The sequence below is a fragment of the Delphinapterus leucas genome, chromosome 1 (genome assembly GCF_059928025.1).
Source record: "Delphinapterus leucas isolate spDelLeu-1000000601 "Yukka" chromosome 1, BTC_Dleu_Yukka2, whole genome shotgun sequence".
Lineage (NCBI taxonomy): Eukaryota > Metazoa > Chordata > Mammalia > Artiodactyla > Monodontidae > Delphinapterus > Delphinapterus leucas.
Window position 1 is genome coordinate 82,446,894 of NC_143129.1, and position 23,775 is coordinate 82,470,668.

The 23,775-nt window shown below is 40.5% G+C and overlaps 1 protein-coding gene across 4 annotated transcripts; it reads right to left on the reverse strand.

The window, feature by feature from the left end:
* On the reverse strand, positions 1–23,550 carry PRPF3 (pre-mRNA processing factor 3). Of its 4 annotated transcripts, none has more exons than XM_089916065.1 (16): positions 23,530–23,550; positions 17,333–17,523; positions 16,184–16,314; positions 14,050–14,196; positions 12,393–12,476; positions 11,962–12,182; positions 10,686–10,992; positions 9,842–10,008; positions 8,981–9,060; positions 6,848–6,991; positions 5,809–5,908; positions 5,523–5,636; positions 4,047–4,165; positions 3,694–3,777; positions 2,581–2,642; positions 1–363 (listed from the first exon to the last, which is right to left on the reverse strand). In XM_089916065.1, the coding sequence occupies exons 2-16, from the start codon at positions 17,475–17,477 to the stop codon at positions 217–219; spliced, it is 2,052 nt and encodes a 683-aa protein (XP_089772191.1). In that variant the 5' UTR covers positions 17,478–17,523; positions 23,530–23,550; the 3' UTR covers positions 1–216. The 4 variants fall into 4 exon arrangements, with proteins under 4 accessions (XP_089772191.1, XP_022419908.1, XP_089772197.1 ...); XM_022564200.3 differs by lacking the exon at positions 23,530–23,550 and adding an exon at positions 19,497–19,656; XM_089916071.1 differs by lacking the exons at positions 5,523–5,636; positions 23,530–23,550 and adding an exon at positions 19,497–19,663.
* Positions 23,551–23,775: the final 225 nt, after the last annotated feature.

Consider the following 23,775-nt stretch of genomic DNA (forward strand, 5'->3'; position numbering starts at 1 on the left):
TTTAAAAATAACTCTTTAATCATATTCACATAAGGGGAATAAAGGGCAGCACCAGGCTGTCTGGGGAAGGAAGCAAGGTGTTCTCCCTTTGTCCCAATGTCAACCTGGCACAGTTCTGAGATCACACACACAAGTAGGGCTGGGTTTGGAGGCAGAATAAGGGAGAGGACTGAAGAGACAAAGGCAAGAAGGGAGAGGCAAGGGCTTGCAGTAGTCTCAGTCGGTGGACTCCAACACAGATTCACTCAGCGCAAGGTCCCAGTAGTGCTCAGCCCCATGCTTTTTGAAATGCTCCCGAGCCATGTTCTCTGTAGGGCACTGTTTGAACTTCATCTCCCCAAAGCTCCGGTCTTTGGCTGTACCCTGGGAAAGAGACAAAATTTTTAATAAAAACACTGCAGTTTCTAATTTAAATCAGATATATTCCTTTATAAAACCTAGTAACACCTGTGTAGCAATGTGCCTACCTGAACATAATTTTATGGTAAAAACAATTCTAGGGACTTCCCTGGTGGTCCCGTGGGTAAGACCCCATGCTCCCAATGCAGGGGGCCCGCGTTCGATCCCTGGTCAGGGAACTAGATCCCGCATGCATACTGCAACTAAGAAGCCCACATGCCACAACTAAAGATCCCGCATGCCTCAAATAAAAGATCCCGAGTGCTGCAACTAAGAACTGGTGCAGCCTAAATAAATATTAAACAAACAAAACAAAACAAACAATTCTAACCTCCACCCCCTTGGATATTTGCTGAGTTTTCATGACTTTATATGGGTTTGTTTTTTTGACTGAATGGAAGATGAGGAGTTCTGTGCTCTGGTGCCTGGATGGAAGAGTAAGTCAGGAAGGACTAGGGAGGGTGAGATGGGATGAACTTGCCTCCCACCAGGCCTCCAGATTTGGGCATTTAAGGAGAAAGGAGTTAGAGGCTAAAAGGACTCTTTTCATAAGACTTAGTGAGACCATGTATATAAGCAGGAGGTTTTGGGGCCCAGTGACAAAGAACAATACAGGGGTCCGGGGGAGAGAGGAATGGGAGCCAAGGGGGATAACCTGCAGACAACTACAATAGAAAGATTCAGTACTTAGTGGAACCGCATTCTCACCAAAGGGACTAGCTGCAATGGCAGTCACAAAGTGCTAGAGGCTTTCAGGGATCAGATTCCAAAAAGGAGGCTAAAGCACAACTTGGCTTATTTCTGAACCTGAGAAATAATTCCTGAGGACTCTCAGAGATAAATGGAACAGAATTTTAAAGAGGTGAAGGGGCTGGGGGATATTAAATATGCAGATGGGGACTTATGAGACACAGAAACAGTTATTATGGTTATTATTACCTACTTAGTATGCATAAATTGGAGGAATCTGGGGTAAGACAGAAGGATACATGAAAAACAGTAGCAATTACCTATAGAGTGGTCTTAAAAAAATGAGTGAATTGGAAGGGACTATTTCAGTAAGTGATCTTCTGTGTTGTCTGAATTTATTTTAATGAGCATTCACTACTTTGGTAGTAAAGTACTACTTTTTTTGTTTTCCGGGCCATGCCGCATGGCATGTGGGATCTTAGTTCCCCGACCAGGGATTGAACTCACGCCCCCTGCAGGAGAAGTGCGGAGTCTTACCTCTGGACTGCCAGGGAAGTCCCAAAGTACTACTTCTATAATAAAGAACTAGTTACTAAATACGAGCACATTTAAAAAATAGAAGATACACACGCGCATGCAACCTAAAAGAATAAAATGAAAACGTTAAATCAACACAAAGGTAGAAAATATTTACAATGTATAAAATGTATTTTGGAGTGGGAATAAAAGGATTACTGCAGTACATCAGGATAAGAATATAGTTACTGAGGAAAGAAACTTTTAATGCTTCCTGGAGAAATACGATGATATTTTACACTTCACAAAGGGTGAATGATCCTTAGTTCACTACTTGGCCTGAACAAGCATATTCACTCATTCATTCATTCTTCAGAATAGTGTGGCTCACTAAGAAAATTTGAGGGACGAAAGAATTGTATAACCATAAAAAAATTCCATTTTAAGAGTGATTTAGTCACATTTTGCAAAGCATCATTACATAATAATCAAATTAGGTTCTCAAAATAAAACTGACAATAGGGAGAAAATAATATCCACATTTTGTAGACAAAGCAACAGTTTTTGACATTAAGTGTCTTGCCCAGTTACACAGCTAGTAAGTGATACTGCCCAGACTCCCAACTTTGTATTAAGTCTAGTACTTCTTTCACTATATCCAAAGAAAAATTCTACAATTCATTTCCCTCTTTCCAAGTCTCATATCCATGACTGTGAAATAAATAAATCGAGAATTTGTATTCTTGCCACCAGTTTCCATACTTTTCCCCAGATGTTATAAACTATATACCCATCAATTTAACTAATATAATCAGGAAGGATTTGCTGCCAAATACTTAACAATGAATTCCAAAAAGAAATACAAATTACTTAAGGGATTAGTCATTATTTAGTTTTACCATTATATTGCTCCATTTGCATAATATAAACAATCAGGAATTAGCATAAGTCCTGCTTCAGTGTTTAATCACCTACCTCCCAGACTAGTACACATTTGTTGGTTTTCTTCACAGCTTCCTCATCAGATTCCTCATCATCTGGAAAAGACAATATAGCTAAATCTTGCTCTAGACTTAGATCAGACATCAAGATTTAGGTTCTAAACAAACAGTATTCAAGCCTACCAAATTCTTTTAAATATCATCACCTTTTCTCATGTATTGGGATCAAATGTCTTCTGTTACTCTTTATTTCCCCCCAATTAGACTGAAATCTCCAAACAGGTAGGGACATTAATTAATTCAACAAACATGTATTGAGGACCAATTACGTGTCAAGAGCTGTGACAGGTACTGGGAATAAGGAGATAAATAAAAGAACAATAAAAACTTGTCCTAAGCACTTCAGATGCCAAAATGATAAGAGTCCATTCTCAAGGAGTTTTTAGTCTAATGAAGGAGGACAGATATAGTGAATGAAAATATCTTAGGAACACTTGCGAAACAAAATAAAATATAGGTCAATTATCGTAAAAAGTGTACTTTAAGTACAAAAATGGGAAGAACAAAAAGTATAGAAGGGCCAAAGTTAAGAAAAGTAAGGTTCTCAGCATATGTTAAATGCTAACCCAGGTCTTCAAAGAAGGGAAGAATGAATATTGATGGAAGAAGATGGCCTGAAGGATGTCAAATAAATATACAAGATAAACTTGGGCAAAAGAATAAAAGTTTATTTTCTTGAATGAAGCAGAGAGCTTTTTTTTGATCTGAAAAATATTTTTTGCTCTCAATCCTTTAAAAAACTTTTTGTCAAAAAATTATATAATATAGAAAATGCACATATGAATGCGCAGCTTGCTGAAATTTCACAAACTAAATACACTCATGTAGCCAGTATCCAGAGTCTGGGCTAACAGGGAAACCAGCTAGTAGAAAGGCCTTAAAGGATAGGCAGGAGAATAACTAATACTCATGTATATGATCATATAATAAATACTGTATGAATGTCTAGCATGCTTAAAGTCCAAATGGGTCTTTCTAAAATTCTTAAACATTATCTGGTATTTGCAAGAGTGTCAGAGAAAGGGAACAGATGAATGGACAGAGTACCATCCCACCTCCCACTTAATCCCCTCTAACCCCCATTCACCATCTCCCTTTGTGTTAGATGTCTGTTCATCCCACTTTATCCGATGCAGCATAAGACGCTTAAATTTCTTCTGGGCCTTGGGGCCTAGAAACAGAGAAGGAGAATTTTGCCAGAGTTGTGGAAGACAATGGGGTAGAAAGAACGTTTGTGTGCATTCAACGCTCAGACATTAATGTGGTAGCTGAAGCAATCCCAGGAACCACATCTTAGGTCCTTCTACTCCAATAAACACAGAAACAGAGGCCCAAGATAGTAAACCCAGGTATGGCTCTAAAATACTTTCTTTTTCTCCTTTCTTCCCACCATGTTAATCACTTCAAGGCCTACGGTTGCCTCAATTTTTTCAGACTCACCCCCTTCCACTACTACCACGTTGACATCCTTGTGCAGTACCACCACCCCTGTCAGGTACAGCTGCCCAGCATTGGCCTCAATCTTGAACTTCTTGGCTGGGTTGCTCAAATTTCGAACTCTGGAGAAGGGAAAGTTTAGTTATGGCTTTCATTTTAGCATCAGCAGCTGCCTGAATGGAATGGCAAATAAAAATGGATCCAAAATAGTTTTCTCTCTAAAAACAAAGGCATTTGGAGTAAGCAAATATACTAATGCTTAAAGGTAGAATTGATGAATCCAGAAGTATTTCTACTGTCTTAAACTTCTTCAAAGTCTAGCACTGTAAACTTTACAACAAATAGCAGGTAATCAAAATTTACTCTAAGAATGAAGGAGAGATATTTACCATCATCCAAAAATATTTATATGCTAGTTGTTCTTGACAGTATAAAGACCAACAAATTCTTTGCCCTCTAGATGCTTATAATATAAAGTAGTCACAATGCTATGCCTGAAAAATTTCTTGAAGAATATACGAAAAACTGTCAGTGGCAATTACCCACAGTGAGTGGTCCTAAGGGATCAGAGAATAGGAAGGGGACTTTTTCAGTAAATGTCCTTCTGTATTGTTAGAATGTTTTTTATCTTAGTAAGCATTCACTACTTTTATAATGTGCCATTTTTATAATAAAGAACTAAACAGGAGCACGTCTAAACAGAAGATACACATGTACTTGACATAAAAGAATAAAATGAAAACATTAAATCAACACAAAAGGTAGAAAATATTTACAACATGGAAAGTCCAGGGCTTCCCTAGTGATGCAGTGGTTAAGAATCCACCTGCCAATAGGGGACACAGGTTCAAGCCCTGGTCTGGGAAGATCCCACGTGCCATGGAGCAACTAAGCCCGTGAGCCACAATTACTGAGCCTGAGTGCCTAGATCCTGTGCTCCACAAGAGAAGCCACAACAAGAAGCCTGCACACTGCAATGAAGAGTAGCCCCCACTCGCCGCAACTAGAGAAAGCCCACGCAGCGACGAAGACCCAATGCAGCCAAAAATAAAAACAAATAAATAAATCATAAATAAATAAATAAAGTCCACTTTGGAGTGGGAATAAAAGGATTACTGCAATACATTAGGATAAGGATATAGTTAACTGAGGAAAAAAACTTTTAATGCTTCCTAAAAAAATAATATTTTATGCTTCATAAAGTAAGAATGATCCCTAGTTCACATCTTGGCCTGAATAAGCATATTCGTTCATTCATTCTTCAGAACTAGTATTAGTTCACTAAGACCTCAGAGATAGAAGACTAAGTTTTTAACCCTCACCAATGAAAAAGATCTACTAGCTCTTGATTTACACTAGGGTCGTTAAAAGAGAGTAGAGCTGCTATTAGGTATGCTTTACACCAGTGATTCTGCCTCAATCACCTGGAAAATGTTTTGGTATTTCTAAGGAAAAGGCTGGCCCAGTTTGGACACCTACCTATAAACAGATATGTGTACCCCCTGTGAAATGTCTTCTTTAAGCTTTTTAATTTTCTTGACCTTTCTCTGTTCTGCTGTAAGTTTTCGGGCAGCGTTGGCCTCTTCATGCGCTCTGTCGTGACAGGAAGGACATCCACAAGTGAGAAAGGCATTGAAGATCAGAGGCAGGGCTGAGGGAAAGAGAGAGCAACGGAGAACTCTCCCCTCCCTCCAAATATGGATCCCCCAGAAGAGTCTGGGAAAGGTACTTGCCCTGGGTTTCCACCCAATCCCATGGCACTTACTTCTGTCTTTTTGCCATCTGAGCTCTGACATGGGCTTCTACCTTCGTGGGGTCTTGAACAGCTTCTGTTCCTAATACTCGCATCAAATTTGAAATTCTTACTGCAGTGAAGAGATGATAGAAATCAATCTCATAAGTCATTACTCCAGCTGGGATAACCTGTCAATCTCTTCTCTACTAATTCATATCATTCACCTATTTCAAATCTCCACTCAAAACTCACCTCCTCCAAATACTCTTACCTTGAAAGCCCATCCAATTAATTCAGCATTTGAGGGAGGTCACATAATTAATCTAAATAACTGGTATGCATTTATTCACATTGTTTGAAAATTTACGAAAGACAAGGAACTTAATTTCTTTGGCTTTTTTTTTTTCTTTTTTTTTTTTGTGGTACGTGGGCCTCTCACTGTTGTGGCCTCTCCCGTCGCAGAGCACAGGCTCCGGACACGCAGGCCCAGCGGCCATGGCTCACGGGCCTAGCCGCTCCGCAGCATGTGGGATCTTCCTGGACCGGGGCTCGAACCCACGTCCCCTGCATTGGCAGGCGGACTCTCAACCACTGCGCCACCAGGGAAGCCCTTTGACATTTTTCACTCTCATCATAGCATTTAGTGAAAGATCCTATACATAACAGTGCTCACTCAAAATATTACTAACTGATAATGGAAACTACAGGAGTGAGGTTTTTTAAACTGCATTTTCATTTTTCAAACATTTAAGAATTATGTACATAACAACTCTATGCAAATACTCCAACTACTATCTTCATGAATTTCAAGCCTGTTATTCTTCCAGGAGTATAGGAATGTTTTATGGTCAATATTAGTTAAAAAAAAAAAAAAAAGCCTTAAGTGACATCTACAATGACTATGTTGACCTGTCTTAATAAGCAAAGACAATAGAAAATTAAGGAAAGGAAGAACCAATGAATGATTCTGAGAAACAAAAAGCACCCAAATATAGAGAGATGCTAAAGTTCCTCTAGAATGACAGAGATAAACTTGTCACCCTTTCTTCCCTGCCTCTAAGATATGTACCTTTGGGTTCTGGAGGAGGCATCAGGCCTAGCCTGACTTTCTCTTGTAGCTCCTTCTGTGCTTCCCTCCTTGTTTGCCTTCGAAGTTTCTTCTGTTCCTTCTTGGTCAGATATACCCCCAGAGTAACTGGTGTGTCATTGTCGACTGTCAGGCAGAGAAATGAATGTACCAAAGCAATAAGCATATTAGTGGGATACAGGTGAATATCAATCACACTAAAAGGAACTTTATAGCAACATGGATTGACCTAGAGATTGTCATAATGAGTGAAATAAGTCAGACAGAGAAAGACAAATATATGATATCACTTATATGTGGAATCTGAAAAAAGGGTATAAATGAACTTATCTACAAAACAGAAACAGAGTTACGGATGTAGAAAACAGACTTATGGTTACCAGGGGGTAAGCGGGAAGGGATAAATTGGAAGACTGGGATTGACATATACACACTACTAATATGAACCTACTGTACAGCACAGGGAACTCTACTCAATACTCTGTAATGGCCTATATGGGAAAAGAATCTAAACAATAGTGGATATCTGTGTATGTGTAGCTGATTAACTTTGCTGTACATCTGAAACTAACACAACATTGTAAATCAACTATACTCCAATTAAGATTAAAAAAAAAAAAGAAAAAGAAAGGACCTCTAGTTTGCTTTTAGTTAATTTTAGGTCGTGATAATGGTATTATAGTTATGTCTTTAAAAAGCATTCTTTTTTTTTTTTTAATTTATTTTTGGCTGCCTTGGGTCTTCATTGCTGCTCGCAGGCTTTCTTTAGTTGCGGTGAGTGGGGGCTACTCTTTGTTGCAGTGTGAGGGCTTCTCATTGCGGTGGCTTCTCTTGTCGCGGAGGACGGGCTCTGGGCACATGGGCTTCAGTAGTTGTGGCTTGCAGGCTCTAGAGCGCAGGCTCAGTAGTTGTGGCGCATGGGCTTAGTTGCTCTGCGGCATGTGGGATCTTCCCGGACAAGGGCTCGAACCCATGTCCCCTGCATTGGCAGGCGGATTCTTAACCACTGCCCTACCAGGGAAGCCCCTCAAAAGCGTTCTTATCTTTCATGAGTAATGTTCTAACTTGTTTTTCTTTAAGCAGTTGAACCCTTTTATAAACTGAAATGTGGCAAATATAGAAAACAAAATTAGAGCTGCTCCGGCTGCTCTGTGTGAGGATTTGGAGTAGGTGGGGGGTATCCAGAATCCCATTTGGATCCTACTTATTGAACCTCAACGTGCCTATGGAATACAATTTGAAAACCACTGGCCAACACTAAGAAATTTATAATTTAAGAGTCATAGGGATTGGGAAAAATCTTCTGAGCTCCCAAAGCAGATTTACTCAATTTGTTAAAACAAACAAAATCCCCCACTTTCTTCTAATGATTCATGCTGATGACAGCTAAGTACATTCTGATTAAGTATAATTCAATGATTATTATTCTTTTATTATCACAGGGTCTCAATCTATTTTTCTGAACTTATTAGAGATACTGGCAAGCAAATTTACTGAGTAAATGTACTGAGTAAAAACTAACCTCCTCTATTCATCTCAAATTTGATGAAAATTTTAAAATCTTCTGTGATTGCTTAAGAGGGAATATCAGTATTATCTCTACATATGAGGAAATTCTGTATTATAAGTGATTTACCCAAGGGATTCAGCTAGTTCACAGCCACAACTAAAACCCATCTCTTCTGACTGAGCCAACAGACTTTCACTACAAAAATGATAAAGAGAAAGGCTGAAGAAAAAGAAGATTGAAGAAGGCCAGGAGTTTAATGGTGGTGTACTAGACTAGAGTTGGGAGTCAACACTATGGCAAAAGCCCAATTTGTAATATACATCAGTGAGGCCATCTATAGATTAGACCTCAATGCTCTACAGCTGCACTGTCCAACACTGTAGCCACTAGCTACATGTGCTATTTAAATTAAAATTAAAATAGAATAAAATTAAAAATTCAGTCCCTCAGCTGTATTAATGCAACTTGGTTTTCAAGTTCTCAATAGTCATGTGTGCACAGCAGCTATAGTATAGACAGACCAGACAGAGAACATGCCCATTATCACATAAATTTCTATTGGCTAATACTTCTCTAGAGCTTTGATTGAGTAATCTCTACATTACCTGGAGGGTTGAGCTGGGCTGGATGTTCAACAAGATTTGTGATTCCAAAATAATCTTCTCTCTTGGGATTTTCCTCTGTACTAAAATTGGAGGAAGAAGGGAAAACAGGATATGTGGGTAGAGATGATTCCAAGAGAGAGGGAATCTTAGAAACACAATGAAAAAATCCACCCCCCATAATGCATTCTAGAACTTTTTACAGTATTTGCATGTCTATAATATGTAATATATTACTTATAATTTTCAAGATGACAAAATGGTCCCACTAAGGTTGGATGCACTCTCTACACCAGTCATTGTCAACCTTTTTTTTCTACCCTAACACCCCTGATGGACACCATATTCTCTCATTAGTAACAATAATTCGCTGGGACAGAGGCTGACAAAGGAAGCATAAGGAAAGGCTGAGACAGTCTCCTAAAGCCATGTATCAGAATAATGGAACAGATATGATTGAAGCTTGCCAAATGTTTCTTATACGCTTTACTTATCATTCTCTCCCCCATCAACTAAGAATCCTTGCTCTATTCTAGGACTGGATCTTTAAGAAATGTTAAACACCTATTAAAAGTAGCAAAAGAAGGTAATTAAGAAAACAAATACGGTAAAAACAAATAACAATGTATAACAAAGCAAGCAGAAATTTTACAGATTTGTATAGATTATTTAGACTATATGTGCCCAATCCTCCTAGTTAACCGAAAAAACTAAAACAACCCATACAACATATTCTTTACAAATATATGAGCTTGTATATGGTTATCTATCTTCCTTGGATTTAAATTTTTTACTTAATGCACAGGTACCATCTTTCCCATTAAAACTCTAGCCTTATTAAAAGGTATTAACCAACAAACTCACAGGTCAAAGCCATTGGGGATGATATAAGAGTCCCACCACTCAATTTCAGGGACATCACCTTCCTTCAACTCCTTCTTAGGAGCAATGAGGGCCAGCCTAGTTGAAGTATGAATGCCTGTTTTTCGAGCTGCCTGTGAGATCTCTGCCTGCAGCTTCTCCAGTTGAGCCTAAAGACAAGACAAGAAGATAAACTGAAGTCAAAGAAAACAGGGAAGTAGTAGAATCCCAAACTTTAAAACACTCCCTTGTTGAACTCTTTACATCTAATGCAACAAATTCATACTTTCTGAAAGCTTAGAAAAAGGAGCTGTTCTGCTTTACTTTATCCTTTACTTGGTTGATTTACATACATTTCACTCTCATCACTAGCCCTTTACCCCACAGTGCCTGCCTGCAGCAAATATGCAGAAATGGAATTTTACGAAAAACCTCATTCTGAGAGGATGAAAACAAGAAGGTAAAAGTCATCAAATATACAGTCAATCAAACTATCCAAGTGTGTGGACTGTCTGCAGTAAATTTTAACACCAGGCTAGCTTTCATTAGTTGCCCTGAGGGTTCTCAACGGTTTCCCTCCACTGACCGTTTATGTGGAGAATTTTCAAATTCAATTTTATTTCCACCTAAGTAGAATGTAAGTAACTGAGAAGACAAATCAGCTAAAAATCAAGTATTCCAGGAAAAAATATAGTATTTTAAAAATTACTCATTGCTTTACTACTTGTTTATCTAATTGCCAAAAACGTAGAGAACTGAGTTGACGGTTATTTCAGGACTATATTCAATTTCCTTTGTCACCTTCCTAACTTCTTCAAAATTCTAGATTATATTCTAAGCCAGATACCTTTGTCCGTAATCGCTGGGCAATCTTTTCAAATTTGCCCTTATCGTGGAATTTAAAAGTGCGTCTCTGGCGCTGGGAAGGGGCAATTGAGACTCGGGGGTCAAAAAAGGTATTAGACTCCATGTCTTCTGATGGCTTTTCTTTTAGCTGTTGCTTGAATTGTTCCCTCTTCACAGCCCGAATATTGGCCTTCAGAGTAGGCATACGGTGTGTCAGCTCAATTTCCTTGCCGGTTGCATCTACAGTTCGACCTTGTTCATCAAGAATCAGTGGTGTAGGTTTAGTTTGATCTTTTAACTCCACCTTCCTGAAAAATAGCCCACAAAGGAATAAATCCCATTTGGAACAGTAAGTCAAGCAAAAAAAAACCAAGCAGAAAATAAAAAACAGGGCTCCCCTGGTGGTGCAGTGATTAAGAATCCGCCTGCCAATGCAGGGGACACGGGTCCAATCCCTGGTCCAGGAAGATCCCACATGCTGCGGAGCAACTAAGCCCGTGCGCCACGACTACTGAGCCTGTGCTCTAGAGTCTGTGAGGCCCAACTGCTGAGCCCGCGTGCCTATGCTCAACAAGAAAAGCCACCACAATGAGAAGCCCGCACAGCGCAATGAAGAGTAGCCCCTGCACAGCAACGAAGACCCAACACAGCCCAAAATAAATAAAATTTAAAAAAAAAAAAAAAAAAAAGGAAAAATCAAAACCCAACAAAGACAACTAGGTTACAAAATTCTAAGGAACATAAACCCATCAGTGAATAATAACATCCTGACTGAAACTATCAAACTGGACAGTTGAGTATAGAGTACAATCAGATGAAATGAACTTATAAATTACAATGGTAAGAAGTTGGAATCATATTTTCCTTTACTCCTTAATTCTTGAGTCAGACAGGGGATGGCAAACCAATTAAGGTGTTAAAAATGAAGTCTATCACCTTTACCCAGTTGTAGAGAACTCTCAGATCTGGTCTCACTCAATGTGGTTTAATGGATATAGTTCTGACCTAGGATCCAGGAAACCTGGCTCTATTCCTAGCTCCAATATTAGAGGAATAATCTTAACTTCAGTTCTACCAATTGTAAAAAGAAGATAATTAAACTCTGCAACAAGGTAACCAAGAGAATAAATTCAATTGGTATTTATTGAGTATATGTAAGAAATATGAAACTGTCTAAGAAATTATTTAAGTTCCTTGCAAGAAGAGGATCAATAACATTCAAAGGTATTTATTGCTTCTCAAGCTTCAGAAACGAGTTCCATGAAACAGATACTCACGGGGGAGCAATGCCCATAGCATGGAGATTGGCCAGGCCCACCATGTTAGCATTGCCGATGAGCCCTGGCTTCAGTGCCAGCTGGGCTTGGATGCGGGCTTGTAGTTCAGCTGCTTTCCTTGCCTTCTCAATGGCATCATTCATGAAAGTGGCGGCCTGGGAGGGCTGAATAGTGTTGCCAATTGGAAGTCGCTCTGGTTGGGAGGAAGAAGGAGTCTTTGGCTGTGAGATAGAGAAAAAGAAATCAGAATCAGAAAAATTAGACAGGCAGGCAGATCTCCCCCGACCACGCCCCCACCACCTGCCACAGAGTGGTAGACTGTGGTAAATTGGGGGTGGAACATGCAGTCATCTTCTGGACTCTCATTTGAGTGGGTGGCAAGAAATTCTGTGCTAAAGATTCTTATTTTCAGAGAAATCTGGTTACAATACCTGAGGCGTAGGGGGGCTAATGAAACTTAGTTGTTTTTTCCTTTCCTCGATTTGCCGTGTTGCTGCCTCCATCATCTGTTTGATCTGCTCTCAGTGAGGGAAAAAGTTGAAAAACTGTTAACATCTTTTTATTTCTCTCATACAGGTTCCTAAACTCAAAGGGCTTTCAGGTTTAGAGAACAAAAAATTTTTGAATGACCCCATCATATTCTGCTTGTACCATAGGCTAGAAAATGTAATAAAGATAAGCGTACACAGCTGAGCACTGGAATTTTTCAACCTATCTTCCCAAGGCAGGATTGGCATGTTAAGTATTGATAGTAACATAGCTTGCTAATTAAGACTCTGGAGTCAGGGAAACCTGAGTTTGAATCCTAACTCTGCCATTTAATGCTTGTGTGACCTTGAACACGGTATTTAATTTCTAAACCTCCAAGTGTCTAAAAGGGGTAAAAATGGTACCTACCTTACAGGGCAACTGTGAACATTTAGAAAATGCATGCAAAACTGACAGAACCCATAAACATTATTACACTTAAAAAAAAAATCACCTATTTGTCCCTGAGTTCCTAGTTTGGGTAACGGGAGCCAACAATGTGAAGACTTACTTCCTAATCTCTGTAAATACTTTCCTCTGCCCTAAAGAAGTTCAGAATAGTAAGCTTTGAGGACATGATCAAATAACTCTTCTTGAATTTTCCAAGAGTCCTGTGTCAAGGCGCTTCAAGATATTTTAAAAAAATTATTTTAAACATTTTTTTGAATAGGTGGTATATTTACATAGTTTAAAATGCAAAAAAGTACAAAAGGGTATACTGTGAATTCTTCCACCCCATTTTCTATAAAAAAAATCACCATCAGTTTCTTTCCTTTCAGAAATATCATACATAATACGCAAATCCATCCATCCACCCACCCATCCATATATATGTATATATTCTATTTCTCCTGTAACAAATTTTAAGTGGTACAAGAAATATTTACTACTTATGTAGTATCAAAATTTGTTTTTGTTTTGTTTGTTTGTTTTTTGGTGGTACGTGGGCCTCTCACTGTTGTGGCCTCTCCCTTTGCAGAGCACAGGCTCCAGACGCGCAGGCTCAACGGCCATGGCTCACGGGCCCAGCTCCTCCACGGCATGTGAGATCTTCTCGGACCGGGGCACGAACCCGTGTCCCCTGCATCGGCAGGTGGACTCTCAACCAATGCGCCACCAGGCAAGCCCCCAAATTTTTTAACAGTGCCCATTTTAAATACACAGATAATTCCTATTAAAAACATACAAAGTGAACTCAAAATTATTTAAGTGGATTATATCTTTTCTGTGTTATAGTATTTGGAAATACTTCTCTGCCATCATGTTAAGTTCTAATCATTTCAATAATTTTCTTACTGACACAGTGAGGTAGATATTTGGGCAAATGATGTACGTAACACACCTTCCTTGCCACATAATAGGTGCTCAGTAAATGCTATTTCAAAAGCCTTCAACTGGAATACTCCTGGTTAAACCAAGAAATGATGAAACATAAAGCAGGACATAAAATTTTTCCAATGCTAACAATTAATTCAAATTAAGGCCACGATAAATCTGGACCCATCCATCTCTTACTTCTTCAACTCTCAAAACCACCGCTTCCAGTTCTTAATTACTAACCTGGAGCTTAGTCAGCATGCCAGGACTCTCTGAGGGAGGCCCAGGGATTACTTCTGGCTCCTCTTCCACCTCCTCAAAACGGGGTATCCGTCGCTTTTTTACTCCTGATGATTCCTTGGAGATCTCAGAGTCATCACCAAACACTTCCTAAGGGAACCCAAGATGAAAGAAGAGTTGTATCCCTGCCCATGGGAGAAGGGAAGAATAATCCTAGTCCTTATCAGCATTTTGTGGCTTTTCCCAGAGTCTTCTAGACCCTCCACCAAATGGACCATCTCACCCATCTCAACTTCATTATTCTCCTACTCCAGTCAAACAAATTTCATCCCATGTGCTTATAAATGTTCCCATCCCAAGGTCTTTGCACATCTTACTGCCCACATTTGTAATGATCTCCCTCAACTTTTCCCCCAGTCCAAATCCTGCCTAAAACTCACCTCCTCCAGGAAGTTTTTCTCATTAATAATCTCATCCCACTCTGATCAAACTGTTGTTTCACATCCTTTTAGCGCTTAAGAGCTTGGTTCATACTAAGTAAAATTATACTGCTGATATTCTGTTTGCCAAGTGTTAAGTCTTTCAATGTTAGTACATACTTTCTCCCAACTAGTGTCTAAGCTCTTCCAGGACAGGGGCTTTCTCTCTTTTTCTGTATTCCCCAATAACACTTTGTTCTCATCAAACAATGGGAACTCAAATATGTTGACTAATTTGCAAGGTGAACTTAACAGGACCAAGAGTGGCCAACTGGAAGGGACAATGGGAAAAAGCAAATGTACACACCGGTGGTAGGCTTTGGGTGACATCCCCTCTTCACTAGGAGGGCTCGTGTTTTGCAAGGACATATCCTCGGCCAGGGGCGAGCGCTTCCTGGAACTCCTACAGTTCAAGAAAAAGGACTCTCCCATAATATATTGTGTGGGGTGGGGACTGAATGGACCAAAGTGGGACCCGAATCCCAAGGCTATCTAGATACCTCCTTCAAGAAACCATTTTTATTAATCCCACCCAATGTAGTCACTTTATTCATAGCAGGCCCTCAGCACTTATACAGTAGCACGCCCTATCAAAACATAATCCTCACTCTACAGATCTGTGTATACTATGGATCAAGCATTCCCCCTTAAATGTAACAAAATTCAACGGAAGTCTGAAACTCTAGTCAACCCTAAAATTTACATGAAACTGCTACTCAGATTTCGTAATTTGTGACTGTATTTTGTTGTGCCCTCCCATCCCCCAACCCTTAAACTGCAAATTCCTTTAAGGCAAGGACTATCTTTCATTCCTCTGATAACCCTACAAAACCCTAAACACAAAAAGCACACAAATCTCTATTTCTCTTGGTTCCACAGCCTGGCCAGGGACCAAGCAGACACTGCTTATTCACTCTTGTGCCTCAGGAAAAACAAAAGGATAGCCAGGATATCAAAAGCACTTTGGAAGGTTTTTGATGGGAGTCACAGAAAGGATTTTTTTAAGAGACAGACAGAGAAAAGAGATAGATCAGCTACTTGACACTGCTAATATTGAAAGAGGCCATGACCAATCAGCAACTATAGGATAAAAAGAGAAGGAGGTAAGGGAGGTAATGATGGTCCCTTTAAGTATTCCACTCATGGGGCCAGAGGACTGGCAATTTGCTATGTGGAAAACAGTAGGCTCTCAAGACACACAGTAAAAAATCAATTGCTGTTAGGTGTCCCATCTACAAGTCCATTGCAGAGTAATATCTCTAAAGGACCAACAATGAGGTCTATGGCTCAGGTAGCAGTGAAGTCACATTCTGAAGCAATCTATTAGGCCTCAAGTAAATCAAAGCATAAAATCTTAGAGCAATCAATTTATTGAAAAAAAAAGAAAAAGAGAGAGACTTAGGGAAACATGAGAACCAAAACTCCTAACTGTATATGAAAAAGGACAAAGCTACCTACTGTTTCCTTGGAACGTTTCAACCCATGAACTTAGGTAGTTCATCACCGTAAGATGAACTACCTCTACTTCAATGCCTAAGTACCTCTCTTAAATATTAGGTATTCTAATAGTGGATATTAAAGTGTGAGCCAGATAAGCTCAGCAACTTTGTTACCATTCAAAACACTCCAAGCTCATCAGATAGTTAACTGTAACCTACCTTTAGCTCTCGTTTTCTGCTCCTGTCACTGCTGGACTTGGAATGCCTAGAGCTTCGGCCTTCTTCCACAGCCTCAAACAGTTTGTCCACAAATCGGAGAGTAGAATCATCAAGAAAAGGTTTCAGGTGGTCTGGCAAGAAAAAAAGAGGTGGTAAGGTTGAAAACGTAAAAGTACTTAGTCCAGGCTTCCCTGGTGGCGCAGTGGTTGAGAGTCCGCCTGCCATTGCAGGGGACAAGGGTTCGGGCCCTGGCCTGGGGAGATCCCACATGCCGCGGAGCAACTGGGTCCGTGCGCCACAGCTACTGAGCCTGCGCTGTAGAGCCCGTGAGCCACAACTACTGAGCCCGTGCGCCTAGAGCCCGTGCTCCACAACGAGAGAAGCCACCCAGTGAGAAACCCACCCACCACAACAAAGAGTAGCCTCCGCCCACCACAACTAGAGAAAAGCCCACGCACAGCAACAAAGACCCAATGCAGCCAAAAATAAGAATAAATAAATTAAAAAAAAAAAAAAAAGTACTTAGTCCAATACTAGGCATACAACAGATGCCAACACTGGAATTTTATCCCTAAGAGGGAGAGAAATGCTTTCTTAAGTTCTTTGTAGGATTCTCATACATTCTCTTACACTGAATGACCTTGCCCCACGAGATAAAAATAGTTATAATTTTTTGGCATAGGAAGTAGCATAGCCAGAGTAACCTGTTTAGGCTGAGCATCAAAGTTTAAGATGAATAACCACTCTAACTTTTCCCAAACAGCAGTTGGAGGAGACTACCTTAACAAAATCTGCCTCCCTCAACATTTTTCATGTATTTTATAGAGACTTCTATATGTTTAGATGTCGATATGGATCTGAATATACCCATCTGACTTAAGTATATTTCCTAAGTAAATATAATTTAGGTAACTCAGTGCAGTGGTCAAAGGAAATCAGTCTGAGATTCAAAATATGTCACAAATAGTATAAAAAATAAAAAATAAGAGAAAAAGCAATATTAATTATTTAGGCTATTTCCATTATAATGCAAGGGAAACTGTGGCCTGACCTTTTTTTAGACACTCCCAACAGAGAATTTGGGGAAGTTCAAAGCAGTATTTGGGGTCATCCTACATGTTAAGCCAGAAGTTTCAGAAAGGTACATACCAGCTGCCTTCTTCTTGTCCATGCCCTTCCCCACACAGTTCAGTGCTGCTGTGACCACTGTGGGCTCTGAGAAACCCAACACCCTCTTCACTGTCTTCTCTATCCATGGTTTCAGCTCATCCAGCTCCCTCTTAGACAGTGCCATTATTCAGGAAAAGGAGGATAGCTCAAAATAGGATTCAATACTGCACCTAAAAAGAAACCAGTAAAGAGTTAAGTTAGAGGACAGGAGAAGACTAAAATGACCCCAGGCAACAGTAAGTATATCAGGAATGCCTTCCCCACCTCTATTCTCAATCCTAGGCAAGTTCTTCTACTTCATTTCAAGCCAAATACTTTCCCTACAACTCATACTTCAAAACAGAAAGGACTACATTCTGTTTGATTTTTAACCCTAACTCAGTAAGTATCAGTGGATCAGTGAAACCTGTGGAATAAACAAACAAACCTTGGGAATAACCTAGTCTGAGAAATGAGTCCTAGCTTCTTTTTTGATTCTGTCATATTCAACAAGGACTGGCAAGCATATAACATGAAAACAAGACTGAAAAAGCCCACTCAGAGCCCAGCCGTTCTATTCTTCCTACTTCTGGGCAAGCATTCCTTAACCCAGGCCTTCTTTTAAGGGACACAAATGAGAGGGCTTATCCAGGTCAGTCATCCTATATTAAAACTCATAATCCTTAAGACTGTTCTATCACATTTCTCTGTACTCATATTCATCCCAGTGGGAATTCTGTACCTAGATACTTTTCTCTCATGTTCTACAGGGTCTCTGTCATAACTAATCCCTCAGTTCAGAAAAGATTACCCTCGTTTTGGATGTACTCTCTCTCTTTTCACCTTTATTCTACTTTTTAGCTTAATAGAGAAAACACCATCATAAAAGACTCTACAACAATCTTTAATTTGTTGTTTAATGAAGTAGAGTTCTTAAATTTTATTCATGTTTACGTTTTTATCTCCTACTTAAATCTCAAAACTCTTCATGAGCATAAAGAAAATTTTTATTTCCCTAATTTTCTCCATATTGCCTAAAAGTCAATAAGCTAGACTGACCTCAATTCCAAGCTAACCTCCTCCCAGCAGCGCCACACATCAGGGTCCAATCTGGGATTCAATCTTTTAAGATGTTTTAAGACACCTTTTCTCCTATAAGGTACAGTCTGATTATCTTCTACATTTTTGGCAGGTTTATCCTCTATAAGAACTGTTGCTAAATAGTGTATTTAATTTTGGTATAACCATATGAAGCAAGTAGATTAAAGTCATGAAACTACGAGTGAAAGATTTTGTGCCTCAGTGACATGTTATATGAATACAGTGGCTCTATTTACCCATCATGAGATAGCAGTAGAGCCTATCAATCTCAACATGTGCATTGCTCAAAAGCATATTCAGACACCACAGAGAATGAAGAGCTCACACCGAGCTCTACCATTTACCAGCCTTCTGACAAGTAATTCCTCTCAGGCTGGGTTCGCTCATCTTACAAAATGCGGACGACTGCCATTCCTATATGGCACTTAATTCATTCAATAACTATTGATTGCATAACTAATTCTATCAGATGAAATGTGTGCCCAAGCACCATATGAACAAATGTACTCAACTTCAACCCATTCTTCCATAAGATAACGTGCAAACTAAACAGCCAGTGGCCAAAATAAAAGTTCCAAACGGTAACTAGCTTTGTCATGAATCAAATATTCAACAATAACTGCGTGGAGCGGGGCTGGGGTGGGGTGTGGTTATGGTGTGGAAGGAGAGGAAGGCAGAATGATCTCTGAATGAGCTGGTAGCAGGTTCTAATCCTCTGAAGCATTTCCTTACTCTGTGCTCTCCTTTGCTACAAGTCCAATTTCCTCCCTGAAACCCCCATTCTTCTCTTTTTGCTCTTTCCGTCTCTCTGACCCGCCCCCAACCCAGCCTCGTTCTACCCCAACTCCTCATCTCAGAGGTAGTCTCCTCAGCTCGTCCCTTTCCCGCCCCCGCCCTTTTCCTCTCAACAATCTCATTCCAACCCGTTCTCCCACAGAACTTGCTCTTTTCTCAGCTTCCTTTCCACTGAACCTTCCCGCCTCTGTCCTCCCCTTGGATTGAACCCTAGCCCCAGTCACTAGGACGCGAGGATACCCTCTCCGGGCCCGGGGCCACTACTCACCTCACTAACTTCAGCCCCTGAGACGGAGCCCGAACGTTACACCGGAACCGGAAACCTTCTGACCGCCCTATGGCCTGCCGTCGCTACTGCCACTGCCGCCGCCACGCCGCGGTCCCACAGCACGTGACGAGGGAGGGCGGGGCCGCCGATTCGCGCAGCCGTAGTGGCTACTTTCCCGGCGGCGGAGCGCCTGCGTGGCGGCGCTTTAAAGTTTTCCGCTTGCGCGTTAGTTGCCTCCTTCGGTTTCCCCAGGTAAATCTGTTAGCTAGGTTATTGCAAAGTTAATGTTCCCTGAAGCATAAATTGGGCTACTTGTAGCATTCCTAGTGTGGAGAATAAGTGCGCTAAGGTCATGGTAGAACTAAAAACGGGGCTTCTGCGTTTGGGCTAAACCTGGACTTTTTAAAAGCCAGTGTCTGTAGTTGTATTCCAGCTCTCCCACTTTAGCTGCGACATTAGGCAAGTTACTTAAGCCCTCTCTTTCCTCACTTGTAAAAAAAAAATCCACCTCATAGGGTTGCTGTGAAGACCACAAGAGTGACAGTGCTTCTCACAGAGTTCAATACAGCTACTTGACATATAATAATATATCCAGTTGGCTACATAAATGTATAGTAGACATCCTAAACTTACATGATGAAAACTAAGCTCCTGATTCTAACCACCACCATCCCCAAAAAACCAGCTCCCAACACAGTCTTCCTCATCTCAGTTAATGTTAACCATATTCTTACAGTTGATGACAAATTGAAATTATAATGGAGTAACCACAATACAGGTATACAAAAATGGAGTTGGGAGGCCATTGAGGATCTGGTCTCAGACACAATTCTGCCCCACCGAGAACTTGAACTTTCTTTGAACTGTACAGAACCCAAGGACACCACTGGTCATATTCAGAACAACACATGCCACTGCATCCTTATGGTCTCAAGGTCTCCCCTTGTAACCGTGCAACCAATTCGGACCCCAACCAACCCTTATTTAACAAGCACCCTTGGGAATTTCCTGGCGGTCCAGTGATTATGACTTGGCGCTTTCACTGCCAGGGCCTGGGTTCAGAACTAAGATTGTGTAAGCCGTGTGGTGCAGCCAAAAAAAAACCCCCAAAAAACAAGCACCCTTACTTCTTGCCAGCTCCAATTATAATTATTAATAAAGAACTCACGTAACTAACTATAACCTTGTGGTTTTTGCCTTTATAAGCCTCCCCCATTTTGTAGTCTGGTGGAACACATTTCAAGTGCTTCTTGAACATGTGTCTCCCTCAGTAAGACCCTGTATAAAACTAAACTCGCAACTCTCATGTTGTACATTTTTCTTTCAGTTGACAGTTATGCAGGCCAATAATCTCAATCATCCTCAACCCCTCTATTTTTCTCCAGCCAATCAGCAAGTTCCATTGGCCCTACTTTCAGAATATATACAGAAACCATCTGCTTCTCACTACCCTACACTACTATCACCTTTATGCTTGGATTATTTTAGTAGTCTTACTGTTTTCTCTTGCTTCCACCTTGTCCTCACTTAGTCTAGTTTCATCACAGTAGCCATCACGATCATGTTAACACATCAGAAATGTTGTATCACTTCCCTGCTCAAAACTATCCACTGGCTTTACATAGCACTCAGAGCAAAATGCCCTACAAGATCTGCCCCACTCCATTATCTCTGTGATCTCACCTACTACTCTTTTCTTCACTCATTCAACTCCAGGATCTTACCCCTTGTTGTTCCTTGAACATGCCAAGGATAATTTCACCTCAAGGCCTTTGCACTTGTTGCTTTCTGCCTGAATTGCTCTTCATCCAGATATGTGCATGGTTTGCTCCCTAATTCCTTCAGATTTTTATTCAAAATTAACCTCAGAGAAGTCTTCCCCAGCCACCCTATTTAATTCTGAAGTCTGCTTGGCACAGTTAACTATCCCATTTTTGGTTTCCTTTTTCCTTTTTCCATAGTACTTATCACCACTTATGCTACTAGTACTAGGTAATTTTCTTATTATATTTATTGCTTATCATCTGACTCCCTCTGCTAGAATGTCAGCTCCATAGAGGCAGTAATCATTGTTCATTGATATATCTTAAATGCCTACAATACCACCTGGCACAATTAAATATTTGTTGAATTAAAGAACAGATCTTTTTTAGCAGTGGATCTTACAGGCCTCAGAACCTGCTGAAGTCTGGTGTCCCAAAGAATGGAAATTCCTGGGAATTCCCTGGCAGTCCATGGTTAAGACTCCATGCTTCCATTGCATGGGGCGCAGTTTCGATCCCTGGTCCAGGAACTGAGATCTTGCATGCCACAAGATACGGCCAAAAAAAAAAAAAAAAAAAAAAGAATATGGGGGAGATGCTTGGTGACTACATAAATGTCATGTTTCTCATCAAATTTTCACCTTCTAATTTTAGCATTCATTGATGATCTTGCCTGAAACAATAATGTGATTGCAAAAAAAAAAAAAAAAAAAAAAAGAATGGAAATTCCTTACAGACAGGAATTGTGTTACATTGTATCTCCAGGACCTAGGATAGTACCAGGCATAGTAAGGGCTCAATGTTTTTCTCATTTTACCAATAAGCCTGTATTTTTCCCTTTCTTCAAAATGAGGCTTTAAACCTACTTTAAATACCCTTTTAACCAGTGTTTCTGAAAAGCATTGTGTGTGGGTGAAGTATAGTTTGGAAAAAGCACGACCCCAAATTGACACAATTTTATACATGGAAAATTCAAAAAAAAAGTATTATTTCCAGGGGCTTCCCTGGTGGCGCAGTGGTTGTGAGTCCGCCTGCCGATGCAGGGGACACGGGTTCGTGCCCCGGTCTGGGAAGATCCCACATGCCGTGGAGCAGCTGGGCCCGTGAGCCATGGCCGCTGAGCCTGCGCGTCCGGAGCCTGTGCTCCACAACGGGAGAGGCCACAACAGTGAGAGGCCTGCGTACCGCAAAAAAAAAAAAAAAAAAAAAAAAAAAAAAAAAAAAAAAAAAAAAAAAAAAAAAGTATTATTTCCAGATTACAAATGACAGAAATGAAAACCCTAAGATGTTTTCTTAGATAGTAGGTTCACTGGAAAATGCAGTTATTCTCTAGGGAGGTTATTAGAATTTCCCAGGGAGCACCAGATTTTTGTATTTAAAGTCTGGTTTTTAATAAGCTTGAGAAGTATGTACCAAAATCTACCTTCCCTGATGGTGCAGGATGAAACAATGAATAAATCCTGGCTTTGAGTAGCAAACTGAGCGTACTTCTTGCTCAACTAATTCATGCCTCAGTTTCCTCATTGTATCTACAGCACCTAAAACCAATGTCTCACATAAGTAGTCACTCCAAAAAGTCTGTTGAATGGGTTAATGAGTTCCAACTCTGCAGAGTTGTAAATTTAGTTTCAGTGCTTTTAACTACCTGGATTCAATTCCCCATAGGGATTTTCTTTTTTTTTTAGGAACTGATTTTATTTCCAGTATTTGGAATCAGATGGGTTTAAATCTTAGTCTCGCAGTTACTAGCTGTAAGTCTGTGATTCCTTCAGGTAATACATTTTTCTGAGGTTGTTTCCCCAATTATAAAATGAGAATAAGTCTCTACTTTACAAGAATATTGTGAGGATTAAATGTAACTTATAAAACATATTTAGGGACTTCCCTGGTGGCGCAGTGATTAAGAATCCGCCTACCAATGCAGTGGACACAGGTTCGAGCCCTGGTCTGGGAAGATCCCACATGCTGTGGAGCAACTAAGCCCGTGCGCCACACCTACTAAGCCCGCGCGCCTGGAGCCCGTGCTCCGCAACAAGAGAAGCCACTGCAATGAGAAGCCCGCGCACCGCATCGAAGAGTAGCCCCCGCTCGCCACAACTAGAGAAAGCCCATGTGCAGCAACGAAGACCCAGCGCAGCCAAAAATAAAATAGATTTAAAAAAACAACAACAGAAAACAAATAAAACATACTTAGTGTGACACTGGCATAAGGATGGACATATAGATCAACAGAATAGATTAGACAGCCCAGAAGTAAACCTCATACATACTGTCAGTTGTTGTTTTGGTTTGGTTTTTTTGGCTGCATTGGGTCCTTGTTGCTGCACGTGGGCTTTCTCTAGTTGCGGCGAGTAGGGGCTACTCTTTGTGGCGGTGCGCAGGCTTCTCATTGCAGCGGCTTCTCTTGTTGCGGAGCACGGGCTCTAGGCGCGCGGGCTTCAGTAGTTGTGGCACGTGGGCTCAGTAGTTGTGGCTTGCGGGCTCTAGATCGCAGGCTCAGTAGTTGTGGCACATGG